Source organism: Xenopus laevis, chromosome 7S (assembly GCF_017654675.1).
Source record: "Xenopus laevis strain J_2021 chromosome 7S, Xenopus_laevis_v10.1, whole genome shotgun sequence".
In the NCBI taxonomy this organism is placed as follows: domain Eukaryota; kingdom Metazoa; phylum Chordata; class Amphibia; order Anura; family Pipidae; genus Xenopus; species Xenopus laevis.
The window spans coordinates 103,058,160-103,069,443 of NC_054384.1; the positions used below are offsets into that span (position 1 = coordinate 103,058,160).

General features: G+C 39.8%; 1 protein-coding gene across 3 annotated transcripts in view; it reads right to left on the reverse strand.

Moving 5' to 3' along the window:
• The window catches only part of mob2.2.S (Mps one binder kinase activator-like 2, gene 2 S homeolog), a 34,662-nt gene extending 23,750 nt beyond the window's left edge, over positions 1-10,912 (reverse strand). The window contains 1 exon segment of one of the 3 annotated variants that reach the window (NM_001097135.1): positions 10,765-10,912. Coding sequence is in view for 1 of the 3 variants with exons in the window: in XM_041570278.1 (XP_041426212.1) it covers positions 4,371-4,413 (43 nt within the window). In the remaining 2 variants the exon portion in view is untranslated. 3 annotated transcript variants of the gene reach the window in all.
• Positions 10,913-11,284: the final 372 nt, after the last annotated feature.

Here is an 11,284-nt window from a genome sequence, read left to right on the forward strand (position 1 = left end):
ATCGCTGCATTATCTGTGACTACTCCATAAATGAGGGGTATTGCTGCATTATCTAGGACTACTCCATAAATGAGGGGTATCGCTGCATTATCTAGGACTACTCCATAAATGAGGGGTATCGCTGCATTATCTGTGACTACTCCATAAATGAGGGGTATTGCTGCATTATCTAGGACTACTCCATAAATGAGGGGTATCGCTGCATTATCTGTGACTACTCCATAAATGAGGGGTATTGCTGCATTATCTAGGACTACTCCATAAATGAGGGGTATCGCTGCATTATCTGTGACTACTCCATAAATGAGGGGTATTGCTGCATTATCTGTGACTACTCCATAAATGAGGGGTATCGCTGCATTATCTACGACTACTCCATAAATGAGGGGTATCGCTGCATTATCTACGACTACTCCATAAATGAGGGGTATTGCTGCATTATCTAGGACTACTCCATAAATGAGGGGTATTGCTGCATTATCTAGGACTACTCCATAAATGAGGGGTATCGCTGCATTATCTAGGACTACTCCATAAATGAGGGGTATCGCTGCATTATCTAGGACTACTCCATAAATGAGGGGTATTGCTGCATTATCTAGGACTACTCCATAAATGAGTGGTATTGCTGCATTATCTGTGACTACTCCATAAATGAGGGGTATTGCTGCATTATCTGTGACTACTCCATAAATGAGGGGTATTGCTGCATTATCTACGACTACTCCATAAATGAGGGGTATTGCTGCATTATCTACGACTACTCCATAAATGAGGGGTATCGCTGCATTGTCTGTGACTACTTTTGCTTCTTTTTCCATTTTCCTACAGCAGTGATATGGCTCACGTCCAAGACTTTTTTAATGTACAGGTAAAGGATCCGTTATCGGGAAACCAATTTTTCCAAAAAGGTCCAAATTACGGGACCTGCCATAGACTCCTTTTTATTTCAGAATTTTAAAATAGGTTTCCTTTTTATCTGTAATAACAAAACAGTACCTTGTACAGGTATGGGACCTGTTATACAGAATGCTTGGGACCTGGGGTTTTCCGGACGACTGATCTTTCTGTAATTTGGATCTTCATACCTTAATTTTAGTAGAAAAACATTAAATAAACCCAATTTGCTGATTTTGCTTCCAGTAAGGATTAATTATATTTTACAAGCTACTGTTTTATTAATATAGACAAAAAGTAAATATTTTTTTTAAATTTGGATTATTTGGATAAAATGGAGCCTATGGGGGGAGTGGCCTGTCCGTAATTCAGAGCTCTCTGAATAACAGGTTTCCGGATCCCATACCTGTACTTAATCCCAATTATAATTAATACTCATTAGAAGCAAAACAATCCTATTGGGTTTAATTGATTTTTAATAAACTTACAATATGAAAATTCAAATAATGGAAAGACCCCTTATCTGGAAAACTCCAGGTAGGTCCCAAGCATTCTGGATAACAGGTTCCATAAGCATCCTGTAAATACTTTTGTATGTAATCGGCATGTTCACTCTGTATACCTATTTATTGTATAGTGTTCCATAATATTTTGGTGCTTTATAAATACATGCAAATAATAACAGTAACAGGATATACTGTATGTACACATACGTATAATTTGTGTATTCTTATTATTGTTATGAGATATATATATATATATATGTATATATATATATATATATATGTATATATATATATATATATATATATATATATATATATATATATATATATATATATATATATATATATATATTATACAACACAGAGTCATGCAGTGCATAGACCACATTCATATTAAATCTGCATACGTCAGCCTTCTCTCCAACTGCATTTGGCCTGTAGAAAGTCCCTATTTTTAGCCATGTTTTCATTGTTGACAAGCAAAACACATCCCAGCCTGAAATGTGTATTTGTAAAGCTTGAATACGGCGCAGAGTAAACACGGCTCAGTAAGTATTTGTTCTGATAAAGCCATGAAGCTCAACATTTTTCATACGACGGTGAGCAGATGTATGACGTTGCACACAAGCTTTAAGGGTAACCTTTGTAAATCCCTGTTCAGCCAACTTTTCTAGAGATACAGTACATGGCCTAATATGGAATTATTTGGCATGAGAACCATACTGCTGTTTGGCTTCTACCGTTTTCATCTTGTATAAATTCCATGCCAGGAAGGCATTGTCCAAGTTGTGGCTGCCCTGCGGCTTAATAAAATTAAATTTTTTTCCAGCTATGTAACTATAACTGCTGGGGGATCATGGGATTGTAGTTTGTCACAAGAAGCAGAAGAGCCAGAGGTTGCAGATCCCTGATGTCATAAGAAGAAAGATCCAGTGATATTCACAGAGTTTCACATTTTAGTCTGGAATTCATTTCCACATTCCATCGGTCGCACTTCCAACCCCCCCCCAGCTTGCTTCCTCAAACTGTCTCTTTCCTAGGTAACTTGCCCTTATTCACCTTGACATTCTGTATTCCCTCCTAATAATAACAAGCGCTGCTCAGCTGCCATCAGAACTTCAACTACCCAACCCATATACTGTATATTCCACTACTCAGTCTGCACCCTACACTGCTCCCCACCCAGTTTACCTTTCGCCTAGACAACACACACACACCTCTTCACCATAATGTCCTCTGGCTTTTTCAGCAAACAGTGCAATGCAACTCTGCTCTGATAAAAGTCCTGCACCATATCCAGCAACCAATGAGATTCTACAGCCCTACTGTGTTACCTTGATTGATGCCCTGCAAGTCTGATCTGCTATGCTGAACCTTGGATATGAAACACTGTGGTTTCCAATGCGATGATCCTGATCCAGTTCACCTTTCCCCTAGACAAGCTCTGACAGGCCAGTTTATTTCAACATATGTATGTGTATGTAAATACACACATCTCCTCCATAATGTCCTCTGGCTTGGTCAGCAAACAGAGTAGTAATGCTAATAAAGTCCTGCAACTGCTCTAATAAAGTCCTGCACCATATCCAGCAACAAATTAGATTCTACAGCCCTACTGTTTTACCAGAAATGATTCCCTGCAAGTCGGATCTGCAACACTAAACCTTGGATATGAAGCACTGTGGTTTCCCATAATATGATACCTGATCCAGTTGACCTTTCGCCTAGACAAGCCCTGACAGGCCAGTTTATATCAGCGTATGTATGTGTATATAAATACACACATCTCTACTATAATGTCCTCTGACTTGTTCAGCAAACAGAGTGGCAATGCAACCCTGCTCTGATAAAGTCCAGCACCATATCCAGCAACCAATGAGATTCTGCAGCCCTACTGTTACCTGGAATGTGCCCTGCAAGTCTGATCTGCTATGCTGAACCTTGGATATGAAGCACTGTGGTTTCTCAGGATACGATCCTGATCCCTTTAGTAATAGTTCCCTTCAACCCTGCATTTGCTTTCCATGGTCTTTCAGGCCTGATTCTTCAATCCATTGTCCCAATGACTGGGGTCCATGGAGAGTTATTATTGACTGCACCTACTGCCCAATGTGGTCTTCTAGATTTTTCACCAGATCAATATATAATGAGCCCTAGTCAGGTATCACTCACAAGACAATTATTTTGACCCCATACACAGGTCAATTCAGTGAATAAATACTGAGCCTGTATTGAATATCTGCGCATGTCAGGACATCTTAAATTTGTGTATGCAACAGAAATATAATAGTCTACACAGATAATCTACAGATTTATATCCAGTTTACATGCAGAGGGAGGTATGTGCATCATACATTATATAGCCCTGGAAGAAGCTTTAAACTTGCCTGAACAATATGGCAGCCCTCACCCACTCTTGGAAATATGCAGACAGGGAGGTTGATGTGCACATAGTAAAATAGCATATAACTCTCTTTAAATATCCACAATAATGAGCCATTTAGTGATGCTAAAATGAAAGTTGTCTTTCCATTAAAAAATGTATTTTATGCAAGATTGGAATTGCTCATTGGTGTTAAAAACTGTTTCTTTCCCATTGGCAGTGTGGGAAACAACTTTGTCACCAACAAGCAGGCCATGTACAGATATTCAAGGTAAATATGTCATAGTGACCCTATGATGAGAAATAGACATGGAGAAATATGGGCTAATTGCAAAATATGGTACAATAAAGTATTTATACGCGACAGCAACAATGACTGGTCAGGGTTATAATGTGATAAAGATGGAGTTGTGCTGTGCTTGCTCTACAGAGAGTAAAGTTGCTGATGCAAGTTGATCAGATCTATCGCTTGAGCAGTTAATAAAGGAGCACACAGAGAACTTGCTGGCACCCAAGTGGGATACATAGTTCTTTAAAAAACATTGGCTGTACCATAACAAAATATTAATTTCATTTCTACTGACCTCGGTGTATCCCTGATGAAATCATTGAATAGTAATTACCCATGGGTGGGGGTAGAATAACCTCTGAAGGGCACAGCCAGTTAGTGCTATGTAGCCCTGTTCCTGTTCCCTTTCATTGGAATCCTGTTCACACCCAAAGCTCTATCCCACATCAGCAATGTCACTTCCTTCATTGTTTACCTTGGATTAATCAATTTAGTTCTGGCTCGCCCAGTGATATGGGCTCACCTCTCTTTGTGCAAATTGCTCTTCTGCTCCACTTCATTAGTACTATCATTACAATCTGAAATAAATCAGGACCCTAAGAAAAATTGCCAGGGATCTACAGGGTACACTACATAAGGATGAGAGGCTCAAAAACATATTCCCAGACCCACCACTTCTAGCATTTAGACAGCCTCCAAACCTAAAAAAAACTAATAACAGCACACCACAAATGAACATACCCCTGTGGCAAAAAACAATGCAAAATCTGCCCACACATCCTGATCTCAGACAGAACACAGATTCCGGACACATTAGAGCAGTGATCCCCAAGCAGCGGCTCATGAGCAACATATTGCTCTTCGACCCCTTGGATGTTGTTCGCAGTGGCCTCAAAGCAAGGGCTTATTTTTTGAATTCCAGGCTTGGAGGCAAGTTCTAGTTACATAAAAACCAAGTGTACTGCCAAACAGAGCCTTCTGTAGGCTGCAATTCCTAATAGGGGCTACCAATAGCCAATCATAGCCAATATTTGGCTTTCCCAGGAACTTTTTGCATGTTTGTGTTGCTCTCCAACTTATTTGTACATTTGAATGTAGCTCACAGGTAAAACAATGTTGGGGACCCCTGCATTAGAGGAATGTAGCATCCATGGCCAGTACAACCAATGTGGTGTACTTAATACAATGCACCACATGCCCAACAGAAGGACTGTATATAGGAGAGACTGGCCAAAGTCTGAGGAAGAGACTTCACCATTACAAATAAAAAACTGGACACACCGGTAGGAAACCATTTTAACAGCCCTCACCATAAATGACTTTAGAATCTTAGTTCTAAAGGGGAATTTTGAAACGTAACACAAAAGGAATTTATGGGAATACAAATTAATGAAAACGTTCAACTCTCTGGACTGAACCTGGGCCTTGAATTCAAGGCTAATTATGTGGATTGAGAACTGCCTGCACCAAGTCAGAAACACAAACAGTTGTTGGGACACTGCTCCTATGGAATTCCTTTTATTTTATACCCCATTAATTTAGCCCTAATTTATGTACAGCCACTTTGATCCACATTATCTTGTACCTTATCTATTTGTCCTGTGCATGTTTTTTTGCCCTGTTACTGGCTAACACGGTACAACATCTTCACGGTACAACAACTTTACCTACAATCTATTTGTAAAGCACCAACATATTCCTCAATGAATTAAGGAAAAGGCAAACCATATGAAAGACTGAAACACAATTATGAATGATGGAAAGAAGCAGGCATGAGTCCAGAGTGCCCTTATCCTTTCAACATATCCCCATGAGACCTGTCATCGAGTATTAAAGATGCATTTGCCAAAAGACTAAAGGGGAGATAGACAGGAGCTGAAAGATGGAGAAAGATAATGACTTCCTGGGTAATGTAGGAGTATGAGATTAGAAAGGATAAATAAGGAGACTGGTGGGGAGAAGTGGGATCGGACATAGAGGTGGAGGATGGAAATGCACTTTGCAAGGCACTCATACCACTCCATTCAGTTCAGTTCTGCTGATTGAACTCTGCAAATTGTTGACAAGGTAAAAGTCACCTTAGTGTCACAAACCTTAGCTGATGCAGCATTTCTAGGCAGCAATTTCTAATTGACAAAGGCCAGGCCACTCGTAGGGCTTCCCACAGCAAAGAGGCTCCTCCATGGAAAGCCTATTCATCATCTAATGATTACTCAGCATTTTTTTCCACATGAGTGGGTAACTTAATGGCCTTTCTAATTTTTTTTTTTATATATAGATCCGAAACACAACCATAAAGAAATTTCTAGGACTCCATGCTCCAGTATGATGGTTTGTCGCACAATAAAAGGTTTACGTTGCATATGACACTTCATCTAAATGAGCCATAGCGTGAATTTCTTTGAAGGCACCAAAGTTACTGCTAATGTGGGAGTCATAAGTACAGCCAGCCGATCTTTTGAGATCGTTTCAAATTTTTAGAAAGAATGTACTTTCTGAGAGCTGGAGAGATCAGCAATTTAGATTCATTCACCTGGGTTATGGACAATTATTTCAAGAAAATAAAGATTCTCAGAAGGTTTCTTATTGTCCGAAATGCAAAGAGCAAAATGTTGATTTTTTTCATTATATGTGGGTATGTCCACTTATCACAACTCTATGGGAGAAAATTTCACCTTACATTAAAGGAGTGGTCACGTTAGATATATTGTTGAAACCCCAATATGCACTGTTAGATCTTAAAGATTTGTTTCAGTTATCACAGAGTGATTCTTCTGGGAAGATTACAGATGAAATACTGTCTTTTTGTTGGCTGGTTATGGCTGCTACTCGAAAGTCTATTTTTCTGTTTTGGATTAAAGATAAACCCCCTTCTTTGAAAGATGTAATTTCATATTTGCATAAGCTATGTATGCAAGAAGCTGTTAGATTTAGGATGGATGATTCTATTCAAAGAAATAAAGTTAAAAACAGATGGTCCCTGTATATTTCATCTTTAGATGTTTCTAAAAAAGATTTTATCCTTAAACTGATGGGACAAGATGATCGCTAATGAATGAATTTGGTAACAGTGTGTTAAAACTATTTGTACTGACTTCCCATGTCTTAATTACCTTTTTAAAAAAAGTACGGGTCTTTTTGTTTTTGTTTTTGGTTATTTCATGGTTCAGATTACATGAAAACATCTTTTGAACTTTACTCATATGAATTATTCTTTTATTCCATAATATGATTGTTCATATATTTAATTCATTGCATTTTCATGAAAATTCAATAAAAAGAATTTTAAAAGAAAAGTACAGCCAGCCAAAGTGTAAGGTTCAACCTTGGACAGAGGGTCACAGAAATCTGGTTTTATATCGCCACAGAGACGCAAACCCCTGCATGACAACAATTGTAAATATAATGTCACTGTTGAGCACGTGCCGGGCCAAGGTCAACTGAATGCAGCGCATCAAAAGAGAACCTGAAAACCTGTATGTACTGCCCTTGAGCAAGATGTGGCACACTTATCACGCTTGGTGGTGTTGTCTCAAAATGTCTATAACATCTAACCATCATGAATGTCAGCCGCTACTATATGTATCCACCCAACTATTGTAATCTGATCATTGGTCCATTGGTGGAACAATCATATCAGTCAATTTAGCCCAGGAGATGTGCAGTCAGCTTGGGCAAAGATCTGCTCTTGGGGGAAGGTTTTTGCCTTTTTATATTTAGCAACACTTGAGTGTTTACATTGACTTACTATGGAGTAGTTGTGTAATCTCAAATCAAACGCCTCCTCTATTGAAAAAAGAACAATGCCTTATTCCATTCAGATCTTTGAGAACAATTCTATCACAAAACACAGGCACTGATTCAGTCATCCTACTCTCCTCAGCTTGCATTTAATGAATGAGTAATGCTATCTATCCATAAAAAGTGGGTGAATCAGCACACAGGCTCATCATTTATCACAAATGCGTCAATCCTTTAATAGGTGGATGTACCGATCATCCAAAATAGCAGCATTTAGATGAGAAAAGGAGAGCAATGTTATTATCAGGCTAAGGGCCCGTTTGGTGTTTTGACCTTCAGCAGTGAAACAGAGTTGCTCAAAATACCTCTATTAGCTAGTTTCTCATTCTTAGGACAGAGACACACGTGAAGATTCGGGGAGATTTAGTTACCCTGTGACAAATCGCCTCTTCTTTGGGCGACTAATCTACCCAAACTGCCTTCCCTCTGGCTAGAATCTAAATCGCCGGTGGGATGGCACTCGGATCACTTTTTTTCCGAAGTCGCCTCACCAGGAAACTTCGGACGACTTCAGAAAATGAAGCGTTCCTGCTGGCGATTTAGATTCTAACTAATCTCCCGGAATTTCCTCGTGTGTCTCTGCCCTTATAGTGATACAAGGGGAAATGCTAATGTGGCATTGACAGACCTACAATTAGAAAGATTTATTTCAGGGTTTCTGAGTACAACTGACCTAGACACACTTTATCATTGAAGCCTCTGCAACTCCACTACCAGAACCCACATGCACTTTACAAACATGATATAGCAAAAACATTATATAGCACATGCACCGAGCCAATAGTTGAGACGTTCTGCAAAGCACAGCCTTGTCTCTCAGGTTAGACATCAGATTCTGCAATTTGTCTCTGGCCTTGCCAACATTTGGTGTCACCCTAGGAACTGGGACACGGGTGCTTATATGGCAATTGTGACCAATTGTAGAGCCATTTCCATGGGCAGTAATTGTAACGGGCAATGGATAATTGTATCCTTTAATAATTGTATCCGATACATAGAAGCACTGAGCTTTTTGGGTTGACCCAGACAGTGTCCAATTTCTTTGATAACTGAGAAATACTGCAACAGTTAGGGACACACAAAAGACTGAATTATATAATCTCATTACATGTCCACAATATGGTCAGTGTAACAATCAATTGTCCTATAATAGCTTTCATTCTGTTACCACGTGGCCTTTGTGTCTATTGTGTATCTATCAGAACCCTTATCAGGGTTAGGGGGTTATTTATTGAAGTCCAAGTGCCTATAAAATTCTTATTTTTAGTAGGAAAAAAAATTGGAATTTTTCGTGATTTATTATACCCAGAGGCTGCTAACAGTCAGAATCCAAAAATACTCCATCCAGGGGTGTAACTACAGAGGAAGCAGACCCAGCAGCTGCAAAACAGGTCAACCTCTAGACATTTTGGGGGCCTGAAAAATAACTTGCTGTGGGACCCAGTAATATCTAATTATGCCACTGACTCCATCTCCAAGCTGTCGGGGGCCTGTAGAAGTCAATGGCAAAGGTCCCTTTTCAAATTTGAAGATATCACGGTCTCCGCAGAGTTTTAGCCAAAAATCAGAAAAAAAAATCAGGCTTTTTGAGCGCTTTCATGAAACATGTTTTTGGCTTACAACAGAATTTTTTTTGTTTTTTTCCGAACCGATTTTATCAAGTTTTTTCCATGACAAATCGTGGATTCTAGTTTGGTTGGACCTTTTAACTTGAAAAAAATAAGATTTTGATAAATAACCCTCTTAGTGTCCAGCATCAATAAAACGCCTTGATAAAGTTGTTCTCAACCAATTTTGGCATCTTAATGTCAATTCAGTAGCATTCTCTGCTGCTAAATTCCATGTGATCAAGAAGAATGGCCATTAAATAAAGCTGCACCTACAGCTAAACTACAATCCCTTTAAAACAGAGAATGATGGGAGTTGTAGTACAGCCTCAGCCAGCAGTGCAGACACGTCTCCATGCTTTTAAAATATAACGCACATGGCCGATTCTGGAATGCTCAATCAAGCCCGCTCTGCACAGTCAGGATAACTAATAAACCTTATAGACACCATCATTTTTATTACAAGAAGAGCGACCATATATGTTTGTCTGTGTTACAAAAGCCCAGATGGGCACTATTATATGGCCCTGTAATTGTCATGGAAGCTCCCAGCATGGCTCAGGAGGAAGCAGATGGTTTCACAGTTACATGCAGGAACCTGTCAGCAATGGCTGGAATCTTCGTCAGGTTATTGCCGCAAGCTTCAACCCTCCCTGCTTCCTGTCTAAACCTGTCCTGGCGTTGAAGGGGGAAAATGTGTTTATTGCGAGGGCTCAAAGCTATTCCACTCAACATAAACACCCAGGGAATCTGTTATTCCAAGAAGCCTCACTTTAACTTCCCCTTTAAACGGCCAGCGAGCGTGACAGTACCCCTCACATAAGGCATCGCTCTGTATAATAATTAAATAAATTGTTATTCCTAGAAGCCTCAGTTTTACTTCCCCTTTAAACAGCCAGTGACAGTACCCCTCACATAAAGCATCGGCCTTTATAAAGCACCAACATGTTCCACAGCTCTGTACAATAGAAGGGCGCCTACAAATGCCAAAATAATACAGGAGAATATTATGCTCACCATTGCAAGCTTTAGCTCAAAAGAGCTTACAATCACGAACATGAGATTCAGATGTTTCACTTCTAGCAATCTCCTTTGCAGCCAATCAGGTCTTCATTAGTTCTTCAGACGTAACCCAAGTGTGAAACTAATTGGCATGTAAGCTCTGCAAGGTGAGCCCTATGGAGTGGTAGGCTAAAGTAAATGTACACATTGTCCCTGTTGTATTTCCTGGTGTTACTGTGCCTTTAACAAGAAGAATGCAACAAAGTAGTGCAAACTCACCTCTCCGCTCGTTCTCTCTGGCCTTCTGTGGCCCTTTGCCTGGGTCTCCTATGAGTCCAGTCCTTGGCAGCAACACACACACTCTATTCCACTACTTCTCAATCTTTTCGAATAAACACCCTTGCAGACAAAAGAGGTAGAACCTGCTTATCCAGGCTCTGAAACAGCTCAGTCTACTCATCCTCTCCTCCCACTCTCTAGACCAGCCCCAACCTGACTGCAAATAATGAGTTTATTCAGTGTAAACGGCCAATCCCTGCTCAAGGCAATGGGTGTAGGAGGGCTTGTTCTGTGGCAACCGAGGAAGCATTATGTCACTTAACATACACACGAGCCCCCTCTCTCCAATGCATCTTCCTCCAGCCAGCCTAATTCTACAGGAGCAAATCAATCAGGATATGTTAATAATAAAAGGATATATTCACTTCCCCTTCTTATGCCTTCTCATACATATTAGATAGTGTAAGCACTATTTCTGTCCCGTGTCTTGCCTCATCGTGTGCACAATATCCGTTATCCA